The sequence below is a fragment of the Cyclopterus lumpus genome, chromosome 23 (assembly GCF_009769545.1).
Source record: "Cyclopterus lumpus isolate fCycLum1 chromosome 23, fCycLum1.pri, whole genome shotgun sequence".
NCBI lineage: Eukaryota > Metazoa > Chordata > Actinopteri > Perciformes > Cyclopteridae > Cyclopterus > Cyclopterus lumpus.
In genome coordinates this window covers 3,478,120-3,499,745 of record NC_046988.1, presented here as the reverse complement: position 1 = coordinate 3,499,745, position 21,626 = coordinate 3,478,120, and the positions used below count along the sequence as shown (strand labels likewise).

Genomic DNA, 21,626 nt, shown 5'->3' with positions numbered 1-21,626 from the left:
CACCACACAGAACTAAAAACAGAGACAATTTACATCTTTTTAGATTTATTTCAACTCAAGCCCTTCTTTTACTCATTCATACATTAAAACCTTGCAGGCACCCAAGACTCATGCATGCTGTCAAAATGATCAAACATAACAGAAGTACGAACAAAAAATAAAAAGAACGATCTTTCACACTGCTTGTGTCTAAATCACCAGCCGAGGATGCAGCTTTGCAGAATCATGCTGTAAATGCTCCAGGAGAAGGGAGAGTAGACAGAACCTGTAGGGCGAAGGATGAAGTGGTATGTGGCAAGAGACTGTACACAATAGTGGCAGCGGCAGGGGAGAGGGGCTGGGTGGTCACCAATGGACACTAATTCTTCCGTAAGCTGACGTCGGCGCTGGTCAGCAATGGCGACAGCGATGTGCTCTCTGATGCGTCTTCTCTCTTCAGAACCAGGAAAGCCTCGCGACTGATTCCCAGCAGCTCTCGGAGGCCAGTGTTCTCCAGCTAAGATTCACAAACAGAAATGTATAGCCGTGCATTCAGATGAAATAATACCACCACTGCTACTTCTAATGTGAACCTGGATTTTTCGTTTGATGCTGCGTCAATCATTGCATATTTGCACATCGGTGGCTCCAAATCAATCCCATCACCACATGGGCCGTGAACTTTGCACTTATTTGAAAGAAAGTGTGCCGCATGGTTAAAACAATAGGCTTAGGATTTTTCTCAAGTTTTGATTTGACCCTGCACCATCACTTTATTTGGACAACTGTTGGAAGTACACGTGGAACTGATTCAGGCAATTTATTTTACCTCTAGCTGTTTAATCCTCTCCTCGTCTTCACATATTCGTCCCTCGTCCACCTCTATCGCCTTCCTCATCACAGACGCCATCTCATTGATCTTGTCTATGTGTGCTTGCATTTCCTACAAAGATGAAAAAGAAATACATAAATAAAAAGGCAGTGGAAGTTGGAAAAGTGGGTCTTTAGTAATCAGCTGTCACGTTTTTTTTTTTCCAGTTTACGATCAAATTTCACAAGTAATCCCCCGAATAACCAGGCACTTAAAGAAGGATTAACTGGGCCTCACTGACCGTGGTGTGCTGCTCCTTCAGCTGTGTCAAGATGGTGGGGTCGTCTCTTTTGCTGGCCATGAGCAGCCTGAACACCTGCTCTCTGTATTTGGTCATGATGAGCTCCAACGCAGACTGGTGTTCATCTAACGATGTTCGTAGTTCTGCAGGAAGAGTAACCACAGGCTTGTTGTCTAAGACATCACTGCAGAAAACCTCTACAAGAACATCTGTCGAGTTCCTGTTATCTGCTGGGATTAGCCATCTCTGTGTTCGTGACAATCGGAGGTCCACTCAAACGGACCACGAAGCAGCCATCCCACAATAAGAATAGCATTACAAATGAAATGCCGACCTTTGTTCTCCTGTTGGAGCGCTCTGATCTGCCGGTTTTCCTGTTGAATTCCTAGGACCAGACTAGAACGAGGACGATGTCGAGCTACCTGGTTCAACGAGTCAATCTCCTCCTGGTACTGCCAACAAGAAACCACTTCCCATTAGGCAACTGGAAGATTACAGACTCGATTTACATCACTGCCTAACACTTATTGTCATCAGTAGGTCAATGTTAGTTTTGAGTAATTATGCATTGGAGCATCTATAAAAAGAACATTTGTATTTATTAATAATAATAATAATAATAATAATAATAATAATAATACATTTTATTTGGAGTCGCCTTCCAAGTCACCCAAGGTCACCTTACAATAAAATGCAGGATAAAAAATAAAAGCATGAAAGATAGGAACAACATTAAAACAGAACATCAACATAAAAACAAGTGAAGTGCACAGGGTTCAGTTATTTAATTGGAACCAACACAATGCGATACCATACCTGTTGCATGGCCTCCACTCGCTTGTTAAGAGATGTTGTCTGTTCGATTAACATCTCAGCTGCGTTGTCATGGTTACGAAGCCTCTCCACTAACGACTTGGCATCTGCCAGGACTTTATCTAAGGTGCAGTTCATGCCTGAGGAAATACAAGTCATCATTAACAGGAACTATGAAGACCTACTTCAAAGTCAATTCACATATTCACTCATACTCAACTCGTCAATCTTCACATCTTCAGCCTCCTAAATTACTGACTAGCAGAGGTCAATTTTCTATTAGATTTAAGGGAACCAAATTATGGAATGATTTTTCCCACCTAACAAAATAATGTCTCTATAAAATGTTTTTTAAAGTGCCTAAAAGAAATTATAATTGCTGTTTTGTAAGAGTGTTACGTATTAGTGTTCATTTTATTCTTGTTTTAGCTGTTATATCTACATTTATAGTTGTTTCACTTAGCATTCCCATTGTTTAGGAAATACCAGTGGTATAATCCAACATCCCCGAACAAACACAAGCCTTGCTTACTTTCACATGCACACACACACACACTCATTATTTTTCTTTTGTTGTCTATTTTATGTATATTTAATTTTATGTTTGTAATTATGTAAAATATTTTAATATTATATAAGTGGAGGCTTCAAATAAGCCCAGTTGGCTTTTTGCCTCTTCCTGCACAGTGATATTCATTTATATCTATTATGTTTGTTGATTTTTTTTAATTGTATTGCTTGAATTGTGCAAATAAATAAACCTAAACCTTAATGACCACTGCATTCTGGTAGAAAAGAGTGGACTCCTTATGTTATATAAATATATCAGAATCAGAAGTATATAGCTCATACGACTTGCCCTCACTATTGGCAAAGTCTACTTTGTATTTTAATCAGGCTTTTATCTCAGGCATTAAATTGGGGCTGATAAAGCACATTATGCCTCATCAAGCTGTTCATTATATCACTAGCTGACCGCGTGAAGAGTCACACGAACAGAAACTCGCCCTTTGTAAATCTTTAGACTATGATCAATTAGAGCCACTAAAGTTAATACAACTAGAATGCATTGCTCAGTACAATGTCCAGAATGACATAAAACGACGTGAATTATAAAATAACGTAACCTTCCCTTACCCTCCTCTTTCTAGTCACACCGTGGATGTCCGCTGCTGTGTCCGCTAATTCGCTCACGCTAACGTTACCTTGCTAAGTGTTATATTTAGTTACTGGTACGCCATATTTAAATGAACTGTAGTAAACGTCCAGGGAATTACGCAAAGTGTTTCTGCCTCAGTTAACTGACCGAGTAACGTTACAATTTTACCAGCAGCCCAAACATGAATTCTTTGCTAACTTATTAGCCAACGTACAACCCACACTGTAGCTGTCATACAAATCCACTTCAGGCTCATTATAAACATATTCCAACTGGTCGACTGACACACACGACTGACTACAAATAGGACTTTCTGATTAACTTTAGAAATGTAATTGAAGAAAAAATGTCATACCTGGGGAACTCAAAGTGCAAGACATTGGAGTTTAGCTAGTACGTCGTTACTTCCTGTTGATGTTTAGTAGCTAATATTAGCTACAGGCTAACATTAGTCCCCATCAAGGGGCAACAAGTCGGGTTAGAGGTTCTGATGCAGCGCTATTCCTGTTTAAAACACGAGGATGTGTCAGCAGAGGTGAACTGTGGACTTGATTTCAACTCTCGACTCGCTGTAAAGTCAGTCTTGCTATGATTTGAGTGGCTACAACTAACCTAAACGATAGTATACCAACCAAAGCTTCCAAAATCCCGTCAAAAGAATCCCGCGAGGTTTTTTGATATCAGAACATTCTCGCGGGACTTTGTTAAATTACAGAAAATATGGCGGACAGGCTAACGCAACTCCAAGACGCTGTCAATTCGGTAGGACACATTTTGCCGTATTTAAATATTAGCTAACGACAAATAACTATTTTTTTGTACTGGTTGTATAATATGAAGGTGGTAGTTGTTTCAGTTACTTTGTAAACATCGCTACATCACTGGGCGGCTAACGGCCATATGCCTGTAACGTTTCCTCGAACAAGTTTAGCTAGCTTCAGCTTACATTGCACACCGTCGGAAACATTTGGTACGTTATTGGAGTCCTAAAACATTGGGACCTCAAAGTGACGCAACGTCACAAACAAGCTAACGGGTGGCTGACTGGCAGCGTCGATAACGAGGCTTATGAACGTTTAACGGTATCGCTTTCTGCCAATCCAAACGGTGTTGTTTTGTGTGTCCAGCTTGCAGATCAGTTTTGTAATGCCATTGGAGTCCTGCAGCAATGTGCGCCTCCTGCCTCCTTCAGTAACATCCAGACAGCTATCAACAAAGATCAGCCAGCAAACCCAACCGAAGGTGAAATAATTGTTTTAGCTCTTCCTTATCATCATTATCTACTTCTCATTAATACATATCTGCTTCACATTGATATACCAGTCAACCATATCAAATTGATGGGGTATTAATGGCAATCAACGTTAATCCATAACACATTAAATGCTATTGGCATAATTTTCAACAACAATTTTATTTCCCTATTACTTAACATTGTCTTCTTCCCCACTTAATGTTATCTGTCTTATATGTTTGCTGCCAACATACAGGATAGATACCCATGATTTGTTTAACATTAAGCCTACATTATTCCTATTCTCTCTACCCCAGAATATGCCCAGCTATTTGCAGCCCTGATCGCCAGAACGGCCAAAGATGTGGATGTACTAATCGACTCCCTGCCCAGTGAGGAGTCCACAGCAGCTCTGCAGGTCATCACATGCTCAATTCACTTGTACAGCATCAGTTAGAGATTTCATGATGAATGCATAGAAAAGCCCATCAATTAGTTCTAGCTTTCAGTCAGCAGAGGGAGCCAAGTGAAAGCTTGTACAGCAGTTTTCTACAATTTGACAAGGAAAAGTATGTCTGCTCATGGGTATAAAATAAATAACCAAATGATTGCAGATAAAACTGTAATTTAAACAAAAAAAACACATTTGAATGACCAGCTAGGTTTGAATATAATCATGCCAATCACTACATCATCATCAGGTTGAGTACAGTGTGCTTTGCCAAACTAAAAAGACAATTTCTAGTGTACGGGCTGGCCGTTTGTACTGTTTGCTTGTCCTCAGGTCTTTTTGAAGGCTAGTTTGCAAATATAATAAATAAATAAATTTGTCAGTCATTTGATGGGCAGACAACAGCGCCCCCTCTCATTGTAAACAATATGTTCTCTCTTGTCAGGCGGCCAGTCTGCGGCAGCTGGAGGAGGAGAACCATGATGCAGCAGCTCGTCTGGAGGAGGTGGTGTACCGTGGCGATGTGCTGCTGGAGAAGATCCAGAGCGCCCTGGCGGACATCGCCCAGTCTCAGCTCCGCACACGCAATGGAGCAGCGAGCCAGCCCTCGCCGGCAGAATCCTGACCTGCGGTGTGATTAACGCAGTCCTGGACAATTCTTGGTCATTGCCCTCCTCACTCTGACCCCTCAGACATCGGCTGCAAGCCTCAAAACACTAATTTGGTTGCTCAGCGACGTTATTGTCACACAGCAGCCACTGTTTTCAAGGCAAATGCACGCATACCTATGTGGACCTTTCTGCTGATGCAGAAATATGTCTCAAAGGCTGGTCTGAATGTGTGAATGGTCACCATGTCATGTTTTCTTTTTAATGTCTATGTTGGATGTTGATCAAGTCTGTTTTTGTAGATATTTATGAATTAAATGATTGAAATTCTCGTTTTGGAGTATCTCTACTGAACCTCTAAGCACTCTTCAGACCATATAACAGATTCACTCAGCTCACTATAAATAAAGTTGTTTCTTTTTTTAAATAAAGCTTAAAAAAACACTTTGGCGGTTTCATTTGTTCAATGTTTTTGTATCTTTAAAACATTTTTTCTTTTGTCTCATACATTTGTTGTGGAAAAAAATTAGAGGAAGTATTTCCGATTAATCAGATATACATATATGAGAACCATAACCAATTCAGGATGAGAAGTCAGAAAGACCAAAAAATGCATTTAGGACAATGGGGGGAATTTGGTTTTTTTCTTTGGGAAACCCTGGCACTTAAATTGCATAATTATGTTTTTTCATGTCAAAATCCCTCGGAACCCTTTTTATAATAAAGTCTCTAAAAAATATGACATTTCTATATATATAAGTGTCTGTTTTCTAAAGCTCAAGTGGCCTGAGAGGACCTGGGTGGTCCCAAATTCATATATAGAATAGGAAAATACATAATGCCTCACTAATGAACTGTTGATGAATGTTAATTTTGATAAAAATAGCCACTCTGTCTCCTCTCACAGTCTTAAAAACTGCCTGAATAGGGAGAAAATCTAAAAATACTTTACTGTTAATTTTTTAAGAATTATGTTTTGACAACAGTGGTGGTGTGGCCTTAATTTCACTCGAATCAAAAAGCGCCTCAGTCGTCTGAGTCCAGGCTCCCAGCCAAAGAGTTTATAGCCCAAATCTAAATATAGGTGCTGTGTCACAGCAGCTGATGTGAGAAATATAGAAACAGTCTTGTCTGCTGGACACCACACCCAACGTGTTAGAGGGCAACACCCACATCTGTGCATGTTGACATCATGGCTCTTACAGTAAAAACACTCGACCCGTCCAAAAAAGGAGATTTATGCTTGGACTGCTATTCGTGTCAACACAAGTCTGTTGTTTGTCTCGTTTTCTTCATTCGTTTATGCTGTAATTAGTTTACGTTTGATTTACCGCACACCTCTTCTTTGGCCGATTAATATAACATTAAAGATTAGGGTAAAGGCATGTCGAAGCATCCTCAGCTGGGATAATTGGAGGAAACAAGCCAGTTTCCTGTGGAATTTCTAGTGTGAAACACATCATAGTGTCTAGTTGTAACAAGGAACAAGTGTTTTACTCTTACTCATATTCTATTTTCTGCCAAACAAGCTGCAGTCGTCTTTTTTTCAGAATTCCCAGATCTTGCCTGAATAGAAATATCTCTACAATTATTCCCATAATATAGTTGTGGTATTGGTATTTGTGGCACTCTATCGGGATTTTATGAGCAAAACTAGTCCTAGAAAATGTTTATGGGTAATTATTACAGTTTTGTATTTGTCTAGTAGTATCTTGTTGTTAATCATTCCTATACGTTTGTTTTCTTCTGCAAATATATCTGCAATATAACAATTGCAATTTTAAAACAGCAATTTGTATTCTCGACCACATTGTGACATTTTATTGACCTTAGATAGCCTCTCGTAGTTCACATGGCATTTGCTATGTATGTGTAAAAAAACTAATACATTTCAAATGTAGTTTGTGTCACGTTATTTTAAAATAGTATCACAATAATATTAGTTCTGTTTGTAACGGTTTGCACTGAGCATAACCAATACGATTATGTAACAACGCTTACAACTACTGGAGCCACAGACCACTCTTTCATAGCCGCAGATGCTTGCTAGCCAAATGAACCTGCGTCCTGGAACGTAACGCTCGCGGGGCGGCTTAGATCTTCTCATTGGCTGATGCGCATGTCATTTTCATGAATATTGCATACATTATTGGCCAGTGGACACCACGTGACCCTTTCTTCATCGCTGATTGGTTCTTGTCGACGTCAATCAAATGCTTCACCGTTACGTGGATGGAGGGTCTGATGAGCCCGACCGTCCCAGGAAGCCCCACGGCTCATTTCATATATATTTTTTAGCGATAAAGGCGGTTGAACCGCTGATTTTCGAGGTCAGGGCATACAAATGAAAAAAGCAAAATAATTTAAAATGATTTCAGGCTAGCTTGCTGTCAACGCCAGCGCACATTTGTTATGATTTGGCGTTGATTTTGGCGATATTTACTGTGCAGTTTGATAAGTTCCTCTAAAGGGTCACCAATATCTGGAGCCTCTAGCCGCCCGCTGCCTAAATATTAGGCAGAAATACACTGTCTATTTCTCTTATATCGTGGGGTGGCGGCAAGCCAAGAATTGACTCTGGAGCCGGACACGGAGGTAAGTGAAACACATCTCCCACATAATGCTCTTTATTTGAATGCTGTCGGATTTTTCATGGGACCTGCCAGACAGAGCAGTTAGCTAGCTAACGCACATAACAGCAACACACTGACACAACGTCTAAATTAAGTAACCTGATATTATTAAAAACGTATTAGTATTAAAAAAAAGAGAATATTAAATGGTGCCAGCCGTCGTGTGCCAAGCAGCAGTGGTGGCAGATAGAGGTTTCAGCAGGGTGGCACAGAAAGTTCAAATGCAGGTGAGTGTGAAGGTTCGACGGACAGGACCTGAGCTCGGTTAACGGTCCGTGCAGGTCCACGCGCCGACTCCGCAGGTGGATGGACGACGTGTAATTCACGTGTAATTCAGCACCGTGACGACACACAATAAACCCACAAAAAGCCCCACAAAGTCAGACATTGACATTTATTTGTGCTCACTTTAGCTTTGAAATAACATTGTCGAAACGCACCTGTCAATGTGTTTGAAATTAATCTATTTTTTGGTCTTTCTTTCCAATTTTGAAGCTGATTATGAAGTATATGTTAAGACTGTGTGAAAAACAAACACTGCGAAGAAGGATATATAAAGAACATATTTCCTTATGCGTAAAATTATACTGCACAATGTTAGGGATATTTCTGAATAATTGATGCACACCATTAAGTTCCCAATAAGTGTGTGTGTGTGTGTGTGTGTGTGTTTCCTCTGGTGTCATGACTGAGTTCTTTCATTCTGGATGGAAAGGGTTTCCTGTCCAGTCACTTACAGTAACTTACTTGTAGGGAGGAGTGTGTGTGTTGGTCACAATTAATAAAAAACGTTTTTAAAGCTCAGGTGTGTGTGTGGGGGGGCGCACACACACACTCCTGAGCTTTAAAACCGTTTTTTATGAAATGTGACCAAATCCTTTACTTTTATTTGTAGATTGACTGACAGATTCGTCCCGTGTTTTCAGGCTGCATGCTTGGGTCTCCAAATAGTGAGCTTGCTTTTATAGTGCCTTCCTTATAAGTGCCTGAGCGGGTGTAGCCTTGTTTGTTTAGCGGGGGATCTAGAGAAGTTCAGACTAAGCTGGGGAAACAAGCACAAAACACATCCAAGTCATTAAGTGTGAACATTAAAGGGGAGCCACTCCTATTTTCAATATTCATACATGTCATTTCGATGGTCTAACATAATCCCAATAATCCCAGTAAACATGAACAACTCAAGTCCATAAACTAGTGTTTCAAGATCATCATAAAAGCATCATAAAACTCACATTTATGATGTCATCAGGTACTATAAAAGAAGAAGTCTGGAGAAGCTCCGCATGCTTGATGTCATAAAAAGTTTGAGAAGTTTTTTATTTTCTTAATCTAAATTTAAGTCACAATTGATAGACGTTAAATGTCATTAGATCTGCACCAACCATTGAAAGCATTCGGTGCTGAAACATTATTTAATAGCTCCAATCAATAGTTACAAACAACAGACGACGGTGAATGTAGAGGAGCATTTATTAACTAAAGACCAAAAACGGAGCAAAAAGGTGAGTCAATATTGAATACTCCTCAGGCGGCCATAAACACGAGCATTTTCAATATAAACTTCAGACACATTGTAATTCAGAATACAAACACAGAGCCAATATAATTAGGTGCTGGCTAATCGTCTGTTTATGACCAAAGTGTATGAATGTACTGCTACTGAAGGAATATGCACCTTGCAGTATTGTCAACAATGCCATCTGTCAAATTTTCTATCGTCCACGTGGACCAAAAATTACACCGGTCCTTCTTAGAAAATGTGACATCTCATCGTGCCTACATGGTGCTACTTGAGTGAGACCACAAGAACTGCAATTAGTCGGCTTCTGTCGCTGTGTTTGATTCAAATTGCCAGTTTATCGGTGATTATCGGCAGGTGTCTCTTTTTACGCTGAGCTTGTGAGGAATGTTGCGCAGACCTCAGTAACTGGACAATCGCTTTATTTTCCAGTGTCCCCCGAAACAAAACCAGGCAGTTTGCAGCAGTGAGTCAGAGAATGTTCTCAGAAGTCAGGAAGCATCTTGTTGTCGCGGCCGGGACGGGAAAAGGAAACTAGACGAAACATGGGTCCTGTCTGAGCTGCATGGCTGTTTTATCTCTGCGTGAGATGAGATAATCAAGTCTTCGTCAGTTCGTCAGTTTGATATGACCAGAGATTAGTAAAGATAAAGTAAAGATGCAAAGGAATGTGTACTGAGAGAGAGATCAGTGCAGATTTCACTGATTAGTTCCTGGAATGCAACCCTGCAGACCGCGAGCCGCCCAGCACATGATTGATGGTATTTAAAGTGACACGTTGAGATCAGTTCATTCATCAGACATAAATAGTACTACGCGGCCTGTAAAAACAGTTCCAAGGCAATTTAAACATCTGGAAAAAAAACATCTTTACATGGGCAGGTATTTGCATGGAGTGGAAGGTCTTGTGAAAGAAGCTATGAAATTGCATAATGGGAAGCACTACTCTTGTAGATTAATCATGGAAAATGAGACCCATGCAAGTTTTCCTTGTGTATCAAGCTGCAAAAAAAGTGTACTTAACTAATGCGCATGCTGAAACGATGCATCATGCAGCTCGACATCCGATACTGTAGCAGCGTGTGTGGTGGCGCGAGTTTAAGTCTTCGAGGTAAAGCTCCTCTCTGTCGGGTGAGGACTGAATTGATTTTATATTGTCTTTCAGGAGAGTGTGGCCATGACGGGAGGGACCGTAGACACCCTTCCCATGAGCAACCACACCCGAGAGAGGGTGACCGTGGCCAAGCTGACGCTGGAGAACTTCTACAGCACTCTGCTCACGCAGCACGAGGAGCGCGAGATGAGGTGAAACGTCCGCCTGGACTCAGCGAAGAAGTGATTCCATTTTGCTGGTCAAAGATCAAAGGTCACCGGGACCTCGCGCACAGACACGTTTTTTTGGCCATAACTCAAGAAGTGCTAATTTTGACAATATCACACAAATGTCTAATAGGATAAAACTATGAAGCGTGACATTTTGGACAGACATGGATGAAAGTAAACTGCAACGCGAGGCGGTAATTCTAGTTTTTCAGCGAAGACGCCACCAACATTGTGGCTCATATTTATTTTGAAAGCGCAATGTCTGATGGTGTCATCCCATCACTCACTCAGTCAGTCTCAGTGACAGGCGGCTCTTTTCTTCCTCCACCACAAATGTACACAAAATTACAAATGGCAGAACAGCTTGTAAGAAAACTGAAGACTGGAGAGCTGGAGGCGGGATGAAATTTGTCGGATTTGTAATTCTCTATGCAGGAAAGAAGCCTGGTTATGAGACTACCGGCCTTTTTCTCCACACAAAATGTACAGAAACACACCCAACCTATGGCATCTGTTGAATATCACTACCGCTCAGTAACATTCCAGTCTATCTTGTACATGTCTATTCATCAAAACAACTTCCTGGACGCCCTACTCATATTTAGTAAGTCCAGGTAACATGGTAAAAGACAGCCGGCTCACTGTTTACCACCGCGACACAAACATGTTCAGGATCTGTAAAGTAACGTGCAATGTTTTTGCCGTCTAGCCCTCATTCCTGATTTTCATTGTGTGTAATACATTGTGTTGTTCACAGGCAGAAGAAGCTGGAGAAAGCCATGGATGAGGAGGGTTTGCCAGATGAGGAGGTACAGTACGCTTTGTCTGTCTTATATAAGTCGTTGCATGAAAAAAAAGATAACGATTTTCTTTCCCTTCTAAAAATCTTTCTCTTGGACTCCCTCAGTTGACTCCCTGTTTTTCTGTCCATGTTTTGCAGAAAGTAATGCGCCGCTCGCAGCATGCCCGTAAGGAGACCGAGTTCTTGCGACTGAAGCGGACGCGACTTGGCTTGGATGACTTTGAGTCCCTGAAAGTGATCGGACGGGGGGCTTTTGGAGAGGTACGGTTGTAGAACTTTATTAGAAATACACCATTTGTTGCTCTTTTATCCCAGCTAAATCCCATTTGCATTCCTTTTAAAATCAACTGTGATGTCGTCTCCCTCAGGTCCGTTTGGTGCAGAAGAAAGACACGGGGCACATTTACGCCATGAAGATTTTGAGGAAAGCCGACATGCTGGAGAAAGAACAGGTCGGCACCGCAGTTCTCGAGAATGTTAAAGACGTGCCGTGGACGCTGCTGCTGCTGCATTCGTGCCCTCGTTTCGTAGGCGTCTTACGCTGCCTTCTGTCTCCCTGCAGGTCGCCCATATCCGGGCAGAGAGGGATATTCTGGTAGAGGCGGACGGCGCCTGGGTGGTCAAGATGTTCTACAGCTTCCAGGACAAGCGGAACCTCTACCTCATCATGGAGTTCCTGCCTGGAGGTCAGCACGGATCCATTTGTGTGACCCTCGCATTTGAGGGTCATGAGTATGTTGAGTGTTCTTAAAACCGAGATTTATTGAACTGGATACAGGATGAATCTCTTGAGACGTGAGCGGGACAGACAAACATGTTGTGCCGACCTCTGCCCTTGTTGCCAGGCGACATGATGACCCTGCTGATGAAGAAGGACACTCTGTCCGAAGAGGCCACCCAGTTCTACATTGCAGAGACGGTCCTGGCAATCGACTCCATCCACCAGCTGGGCTTCATCCACAGAGACATCAAACCAGACAACCTGCTGCTGGACTCCAGGGTGAGACACAAGGACAGACACGCTTCACGGACTGTCGGTAAAAGCATGCGGCGTGGTGCCCGTGGAGACTCATTAAATGTTCATTTGTCCACAGGGACACGTGAAGCTGTCCGATTTTGGCCTGTGTACAGGACTGAAGAAGGCTCATCGCACAGAATTCTACAGGAACCTGACACACAACCCGCCCAGTGATTTCTGTGAGTTCACAAGAAATAATATGTGTGCACTATATTAGGTGTTAACTTCCATTGTACTTTTAGAGAAACACGGCTTTGGTCTTTTGTGTCTGGTGTAACTGTTTACGTGATCACTCGCTTTACTCTCCCGCCTCTTGCAGCCTTTCAAAATATGAACTCCAAGAGGAAAGCAGAAACCTGGAAGAAGAACCGGAGGCAGCTGGTAAGCAATTTTACGAAAGGAAATAATTGCATACAAAGTATTTTGCTCATACTGGTGGGAATGCAGAAGAAGAAAAGAAAAATCTGAAATATAGCTTCCTGGTTTCTGCAAATATTGACACAGCAGGCTCTAAATCCTGGTTAACTTGATGTAAATGATCAACCTGACTGGAATATGTTGGACTCGTCAGTTTTACTGGTTGAATTGAATAATTTTGAATAAATATATTCCAACCCAGAGCCCTCATCTTCTATCTTTCTGTGACTTTCAGGCGTACTCTACAGTGGGGACGCCGGACTACATTGCCCCTGAAGTCTTCATGCAGACAGGCTACAACAAGCTGTGTGACTGGTGGTCTCTGGGTGTCATCATGTACGAAATGCTCATCGGTAAGTGATTTTTTTTTGTTTAAGTGTGTTTAAGTTTTGCTTCTGCCTTCGTACACAGCAGTACATCGCTTTACTGGTACACATCAGAACTACCCCTTATAATTTGCCATCTTACATGTTGCATGGCTGATTGACACAGGAATTTACCGGCTGCCTTCTGCAGGTTGTATTGCTGTGTTTTTTTAATGCTTGTTGGCTGTGTTCAGGTTACCCGCCCTTCTGCTCTGAGACGCCACAGGAGACGTACAGGAAGGTGATGAACTGGAAGGAAACCCTCATCTTCCCACCAGAAGTCCCCATCTCAGAGAGGGCCAAAGACTTGATATTAAAGTATGTAAAGTTTAATTTTTATTTCAGTTTTCTTTTCTATCTTTTTTTTTTTCCCGAGCTCACGTGACGGCCACATGCTAAACATGTTTAGCAGTGAATGATTGTCCAATTAGTGTATGAATGTTTGTTGTTGACAGTTATATTATCAGTCTGCGGTTTGTGTGTTCCAGGTATTGCACTGATGCCGAGAACAGGGTTGGAGCAGTGAGCGTGGAGGAGATCAAGAGTCATCAGTTTTTTGAGTCGGTGGACTGGGAGCACATCAGGTACACGAACACGAAGCCCCTGTCAGACATTTTACACAGAATTGCACTTTTTCTCTAAAGAAATCATAATCAGAATCTTGTACATTTAAATATCGGCCTATTAACTGTTTTTGTAATTCAACATATGGCGGCTGTTTCAAAATCACAAGTATTAATCAGCGCACTCGCATAATAACGTAGCACTAACCGAGTGCTACATCTATTTAGTATCTCTCTCTCTCTCGTTGTCTGTCGTTACCTTTTGGTCTGTGAACTGCTACAACGGGTGAAAGTTCTATCTACAACCATGAAAAGCAAGCAGGCTAATAAACTGTGGCGCCTGTCTATCGATGTCCTCCGCTCAGTTTCAGTACTATGGACAGTGAGCAACTAAAAAAAACATGATTTGGAGATCAGACCAATCAGATTCGACTATGCAAACTCTTTGTCGGGGACTTTAACACACAGACAAAGCCAGCAATGGACTCGGTGTCTGGAAAGTGCTCCACCTGCATGAAAGCTGACCCTGCTTATGATTCTCCCTGTCTTGCCTCCACAGGGAGCGTCCCGCAGCCATCTCCATCGAAATCAAGAGCATCGACGACACCTCAAACTTTGACGACTTCCCCGAGTCAGACATCCTTCAGCCAGGTTCGTCCTCTGCTAGCTGCACTGCAGGAAAACCAGGAAACCGTAGTCCAAATTTTGATTCAGACAGAGCATGACTTGAGATGAATCATGACAGATGATGGATGCAGATTCTCAACAATGATGACTCTCTTTCTACTATAACGGCTTTAAAGGGGCCCTTTTCATTTACATGATGCATTGCCCTTTAAGTGGCACAATAATAACACCCCCTCTTGTTATGTGTCCTTCAACAGCCAATGCGACAGAGCCGGACTTCAAATCGAAGGATTGGGTGTTCCTCAACTACACGTACAAACGCTTTGAGGGTCTGACCCAGCGAGGCACCATCCCCACATACATGAAGGCAGGGAAGGCCTGACACGGGAGACGGCGTCGTGGAGAGAAAGACAGACAGACGTTTACGGACACAGGGTCGGGCCGCCGAGCCCCGCTGGTGCTGAAAGGCTGCGCTGTCGGGCCTCTCAGTATAAATTTAACCCTCATCATAAGTCATTTAGGTCTGCTCAGCCGCCGCAAGAACGCCAAGAGCTCTGAAATGATGGAGTGTTTACCGCATTACCTCGGTTGTTTATATCGTATAACGTGCCGTCTTTAGCCACAGCTCTCAGGCCAGTTCACTAACTAGGACACTAAATCAGCATATCTGCATGTACAGTCTGGAGAGGATGTTTCACTGCTCAGTGGGAATGAGGATTAACTGCTTGGATATCTTCACAGCCGTAGTTATGAGCTTTATTCACTGTAGTAAGAACAGGTATACCTCACTTGTTCCCGCCCATAATGTTATAGCCAGCTCGTGGATTTTAAAGGAAAGTTCCAGCATGATTTTAAGGGTTTTGGCTCCCTCTCTGCTTTGTATTCAGGAGATACTCCCACTAACGAAGGTAGCCTCCAATTTAAAAGCTTTAAGCGATAAAAAATCTTCTCTTTGTAGTGGTGGTAGTTGGCGAGATGCTAGTGGATCCTAATGGATGTTCAGTTAGCATACACATTGTCTGGGACAGATAGGAATATGGAGAGGCTGAAGGGGAACATTATGTATATTATGTTAGTCCTTCTACTGGCGGCTAGATATTACTATTAGACTCCTCCTCTATTACTATTAGACTCCTCCTCTAGCGCCGTCATCAGGTCAAAAGTTGTTAGTTCAATACTTTTTTTAAATTTTTTTTATTATATGACCACAAATATATATAAAACTAACAACTGACTTTCCCATCAGCACCAGCCACTCTTGTGCTAATGAGCAGGCGTTAGCATGCTAAGTTGGTGAACATGGGAAACCTGGTTCACATAAACATGTTGCTATGCTAATGTTAGCATTTAGCTCAAATGTGACAATCTATTTAAAGAAGAAAATTCTTTAAAAGTGTAAATGTTTTTATCCTAACAGTAGTACTGTTTTTGCCTGTAATGGGGCAGAATGACGCGTCTCGTTGTTTTCACGAACAATTAACATTAAAGGGAGAGAAAATAAAACTCAATTAAAATGATGCTGGAACTCTCCTTTAACCGCCGCCTCGGCGCCTCTGCTTCTCTCACAGAGGCACAACGTGCCAGGCAACGCGCGAAAGCAGTTTCCCATGCGCGTGCATGCCGAGTGCGCCACTTCCCCCCCAGAGCCAGTTGTGTGTGTTTGTGCAGGTCAGCGCTGCAGTAGTTGATATTTCCCCTGATTTTATTTTAACGAGCCAGAGGGCTGATCTGTTCCTTCTTAGATGGACAAAACATGCAAAGTGCCTTGAAAATAGCGATCAATATTTAACCACATGCGTTAGCGATGTTATCAGAGATTAACCAGAAGGTGTCAATTACTTTTAGAAGTGTTAAAGCGCTTTGAAGGAGGGAAAGGAGAAAGGGAAACATTCTCAGCTTCATGAGTCAACTTGTGAGAAAGCAACACTTTTTCTCTTGAAGCAAAAAGAAAGCTTTGATGTTTCAATTATTTTTAGTGTGTCTGCAGTGATCAGATGATAACGGTGATGAAACAGGCCGTATAGGTTAGATAGTTAAGCAAGGCACATGGAAACCATGCCTCAATGCAAACACAACAAAGTGTGTTTGTTAAAGATTGAACTCAAAATAGATCAAAGTAAGAATAGATTAACATTGTGGATATCTTAAGACACGTGTACGTTAGGCTCTAGATGTATTTAATGTTTCACCCCCTCACCCCAACAAGCTAACGTCGGGCCTGTTTTACTCGACAAAACAAGCCCTTTAACCATCTGCTCAGAGTTGTGACCGGACTCAGCGCTAAAAATAGTAACCAAAGAACTCTGATCACCACACGTCGTCGATCTGAGCGCAGATTCAGATGTAGCTGTCACTTACTGCACTTAACGTAAAACTACCTTTGAATAATACACCATTCCACGGGAGCCGAACTTGGCTACGGAACCATTCGCCATTTCCACTTATACGCTTGTCGGGAAATGAGTGAGCAAAGGCAGATGTTTCATCGGTTAGCACATCTGTAAAGTGTGTCAAAATGCAAGTAAAGCTACCGGTGTACACACAGGGAGAGGACATAATACTGAGGACTTTACCATATTGGACTAAGTGCAGCTGCAGCCATCACAGGGTATTCTTATTTTTTGAGCACTCCCTCCGGAGTCCCAGAAGAAGTCATTCAACTCATTTCACAGGCTGAGGTGCATCAGTAGTCAATGGGGCCAGACGTGATGGGGAGTGAACTGACAAGATGTGACAAGTGTGGAGTAGCCCTTTAAACACGAACAGAAAACGTCTGGAAACACATCTGCATCCCATCAGATAGACAAAATGACTGGCCAGTACCCCCTGGAACACACTGACGTGCCCTGGGAGAGGCAAACCGCCGTATTCATAGCGTCCTGTTTCACAGCCAAACGGTTTACGAGTGTTCGTGACTGAGTGAGTAAGTGACTGACTGAGTGAGTGACTGAGTGAGTGAATGACTGAGTGTGAGTGACTGAGTGAGTGACTGAGTGAGAGTGAGTGAGTGAGTGACTGTGAGTGACTGTGTGAGTGACTGAGTGAGTGAATGACTGAGTGTGAGTGACTGAGTGAGTGACTGAGTGAGAGTGAGTGAGTGAGTGACTGTGAGTGACTGTGTGAGTGACTGAGTGACTGACTGAGTGAATGACTGAGTGAGTGACTGTGTGAGTGAGTGACTGACTGAGTGAGTGTGAGTGACTGTGAGTGACTGAGTGACTGACTGAGTGAGTGACTGTGAGTGACTGTGAGTGACTGAGTGACTGAGTGAGTGAATGACTGAGTGAGTGACTGTGAGTGAGTGACTGACTGAGTGACTGAGTGAGTGTGAGTGACTGTGAGTGACTGAGTGACTGACTGAGTGAGTGACTGTGAGTGACTGTGTGAGTGACTGAGTGACTGTGAGTGACTGAGTGACTGAGTGAGTGAATGACTGAGTGAGTGACTGTGAGTGACTGAGTGAGTGACTGTGAGTGACTGACTGAGTGACTGAGTGACTGTGAGTGACTGAGTGAGTGACTGAGTGAGTGAATGAGTGACTGTGAGTGACTGACTGAGTGACTGAGTGAGTGACTGAGTGACTGAGTGACTGACTGAGTGAGTGACTGTGAGTGAATGAGTGAATGACTTAGTGAGTGACTGTGAGTGACTGACTGAGTGACTGACTGAGTGAATGAGTGACTGAGTGAGTGACTGAGTGACTGACTGAGTGAGTGACTGTGTGAGTGACTGACTGAGTGACTGACTGAGTGACTGAGTGAGTAAGTGACTGACTGAGTGAGTGACTGAGTGAGTGAATGACTGAGTGAGTGACCTGTGAGTGAGTGACTGACTGAGTGAGTGACTGTGAGTGACTGAGTGAATGACTGAGTGAGTGACTGTGTGAGTGACTGACTGAGTGACTGACTGAGTGACTGAGTGAGTAAGTGACTGACTGAGTGAGTGACTGAGTGAGTGAATGACTGAGTGAGTGACCTGTGAGTGAGTGACTGACTGAGTGACTGACTGACTGACTCCGTGCTCGGGATGAGAAAGACATTTTCACAAAGTAGATACTCGGTGCTTCTTTTTTGTTGTTGTTGTCGTGAGGTGACGATGTGTGACCTTGTTCGATGTCAAACTGGCGTTCTGTGTTGTTATAGAGAACTTTTTATTTCCCCCTTCAAAATGAGATGAAAACAGGAGGGTAAATACTGCGTTGGCATCCATATGATTCAACGTATGTACGAGATGACTCGAGATCTGTTACTGTGGCACTTTATCTAATGGGAGCTGATTTATTGTGACTTCATTTGAGTTCACGAAGTGTTTCACTTTCGAGTTAAGGCAGACAGTTCATTTCTGACAGACCAAACAAGCTTTTAAAATCGCCCTTTGTGTTCTGAACCAGAACAGTGTCCCATATGTCATGATTCATGTTGAGAGAAGCCTTCCAATAGCAGGGAAAGGTGAATTTATTCTCTTTAGGATAGCAGTTCAGTCAAACTGAAAGGATGAAAGCAGATTAAAGGCCCACTCACATCTATGGAGTCTGGTTTTCAGATGGAAGTGGTCTATGCCTCGGAAACCTCAGCGCCCAGGGATTCAGCTAATAATATGTCCCCCCCTCTTGTTAAAGCAAGAATTCAATGTCAAGATGAAGTAAAGGGTTGAAAAGAGAAAAGAAAAACTCCACAGGATCGTGTTGTGAGGTATTTAGTGTAACGCTGTGTACATACTGTTGTAGACACTCAAAGGAAACTGTCTGTGGAGTCACGGAGGAAATGCTCATTAATATATTCGTTCTCTTTGATGAGTTTTCATGTTGATAAAATGCTTAAAACTATAAAAAAAATTAAACACTTCAAGTCTTTAAGGGGGTTTTTTTGGGTTGGGGGGGGCAAATGTGTCTTGTGGAGTGGATCTCTGAATTAAGACTGGAAGTGGAAAAGTGGGAAGGTGGAGTTGCACAATCGGCAACAAATAACAGCATTATATACATATACTGTATATGTGTATATATATTTTATACTCTGTGTATATATATATATATATATATATATATATATACACACAGTATATATATAAGAAACATGACTAAAAATATATTAAGTTTGGGAAAAGCATTCGACAAAAAGTAGGAATTTCCAAAACCGCTTTGATTGAGCAAATAAATGAAGAAAAATAAAGTTTTCTAAAGTGCTGTGATCTGCTATGGCCACTAGGGGGAGCTCCTGATCCACACGCACTGATCGGTGTCATGTGACCAGGGGGCGGCTCACAGCTGTTCCCAAGTGTTGACATGAGAAAACCTTTTATACCCGAGGTCGGCTGATACTTTTAGGATCAAGGATCAACTGCTCCCCGTGGACAGAGGGAACAACAAGGCTGTTTTTATTCATTCCTATGAATTTGAAAGCAATAACAACACATCGCTATATTTGTATAGATGTGTATTGTCACACTCTTTTACAAATATAATTCTGATGGTTATTTGACCACTGGCGGGGCGTTTGAACTTCCTGTTTAGCCTCATTGACCCTCTGTTGAAGTGAGTTTGATGTTCGACTTTTTAGAAAGCAGGACGCGCCAACATGTCGAGGTGTCTCCACTCATCCGCACGTTTCTCCTCGACCAAAGTCCTGCATGTTTTCACGTGTCTGCTCGATCGCAGTTTCAAACACGGTTACGCGTTGACCGGGTTTTCTTTATCCCCTTACTCCGATTAAGGAAACTGGGTTTCAGGTTTATATGAAGAAATCAGGTTATTGTAGAAAGTTACAAAAACGCACCCGGTTTTGTGTTTTACATGTATATGTGTGCTTCCTTATGTCATTTGAATATTCACAGTAGAAAGATTAGTTTATTTTCTAGCACTTATTGATGTGTCCAGCTCCCAATGAACCCTTTGGCAGCATGCTATTTAAAATAGTAAAATGTTTGCTCTGCAGACAGACTGGAGCGTGAGGTCGACTCAGTCTCCACGCCTCTAATTTCAATATTAACATCGAGTAAGATGACATAACCTTTAGTGTCCGTAACAACATACAGGTGGCGTCAAACCAAGACCTATCATTAAAAGAGAATGGGTGTTACACATCGGTCCCGTTGTAGACTTAAACCAAGTTGTTTTCCTGTTTTTTTTCAAGATCTTTTAATCTAAATGAGTTGTTAAACTTTTAACTAAATAGAAACAAACCATTGTGTGTGTCTAGGGCACTCAAGAGAAGCCAGGAAAAGAGCTGAATTCAGAATAAGAGAAAAAACACCACTTTGGACAGCACCAGAATGAGCTATGACATCATATGTAACTCCGGACCTGCAGGTCTATCCATGTTGGGATGTTTTATTTACTTTTACTAGCTTCTCAAGTTTCCCACACACAAGTAAGAGGGTTTGTCGTATCCGTAATGTCCCTACTACTGCCTCAAATAGTTGTAAAAACCCCTGTAGGTTTCTCAGAGCGTTACTACCGGCGTGTTTCCCGTTTCCGGGTTGGTCAAACGCAGTGCGTTCGCTGCACACGGGCTTTAAAATGGGTTACCAACTGTCGCCGGGTGACCGTCAAGTTATATAGGTCAATACGTTTCTCGTTGGCACGTGCAGCCTTCTACTTTACTTAAAGTCTCGTGAAAAGTTCTCAAATTACAACTGTGTAGGTGAGGGACAAAGATCGTCAATATTAGACGTATCACTTAGATTGTTTTTAACTGGGGGAAATGAGGACGCCATTGAAATCCTCTCCAACTACATTGAGTAGTCTACTTTTTGATTTAGTCGTTGTGATTGATGTCGTGTTTGAGAAATTCATGAGGATGAAAACCTTATTGACTAAAACCTTATTGGGCACAGATACAACATGTTTGTTCTACATTGGGGTTTCTTATAATGTTATACCCAGTCCATATTAGAACATGTCACTATGTTAAATAAAGTTATGTCAAACGCAGAAAGATTGTCCCACTTACTGGCAACCCTTAGGCCCCATTATCAGACTTTAAAGTACTATTGTAGATAACTTGAC

At 42.2% G+C, this 21,626-nt stretch overlaps 3 protein-coding genes across 5 annotated transcripts; 2 read left to right on the top strand and 1 right to left on the bottom strand.

The window, feature by feature from the left end:
* Positions 1–28: 28 nt before the first annotated feature.
* fgfr1op2 (FGFR1 oncogene partner 2) lies at positions 29–3,727 on the bottom strand. 2 transcript variants are annotated; one of them, XM_034525878.1, is made up of 6 exons: positions 3,419–3,727; positions 1,908–2,044; positions 1,426–1,543; positions 1,092–1,234; positions 809–922; positions 29–496 (listed from the first exon to the last, which is right to left on the bottom strand). In XM_034525878.1, the coding sequence occupies exons 1-6, from the start codon at positions 3,441–3,443 to the stop codon at positions 359–361; spliced, it is 675 nt and encodes a 224-aa protein (XP_034381769.1). In that variant the 5' UTR covers positions 3,444–3,727; the 3' UTR covers positions 29–358. The 2 variants fall into 2 exon arrangements, with proteins under 2 accessions (XP_034381769.1, XP_034381770.1); XM_034525879.1 differs by lacking the exon at positions 3,419–3,727 and adding an exon at positions 3,042–3,383.
* Positions 3,714–5,688, top strand: med21 (mediator complex subunit 21). The gene is made up of 4 exons (XM_034525880.1): positions 3,714–3,825; positions 4,191–4,305; positions 4,615–4,715; positions 5,194–5,688. Exons 1-4 carry the CDS (start codon positions 3,784–3,786, stop codon positions 5,371–5,373), a joined length of 438 nt encoding a protein of 145 aa, XP_034381771.1. The 5' UTR covers positions 3,714–3,783; the 3' UTR covers positions 5,374–5,688.
* Positions 5,689–7,582: 1,894 nt separating this feature from the next.
* On the top strand, positions 7,583–19,102 carry LOC117726225 (serine/threonine-protein kinase 38-like). Of its 2 annotated transcripts, XM_034526373.1 has the most exons (14): positions 7,583–7,951; positions 10,674–10,813; positions 11,589–11,640; positions 11,772–11,894; positions 12,002–12,085; positions 12,196–12,319; positions 12,479–12,633; positions 12,728–12,830; positions 12,971–13,032; positions 13,304–13,421; positions 13,628–13,751; positions 13,922–14,017; positions 14,556–14,647; positions 14,881–19,102. In XM_034526373.1, exons 2-14 carry the CDS (start codon positions 10,686–10,688, stop codon positions 15,003–15,005), a joined length of 1,386 nt encoding a protein of 461 aa, XP_034382264.1. In that variant the 5' UTR covers positions 7,583–7,951; positions 10,674–10,685; the 3' UTR covers positions 15,006–19,102. The 2 variants fall into 2 exon arrangements, with proteins under 2 accessions (XP_034382264.1, XP_034382265.1); XM_034526374.1 differs by lacking the exon at positions 10,674–10,813 and having other exon boundaries at positions 7,604–7,951; positions 14,881–17,635.
* Positions 19,103–21,626: the final 2,524 nt, after the last annotated feature.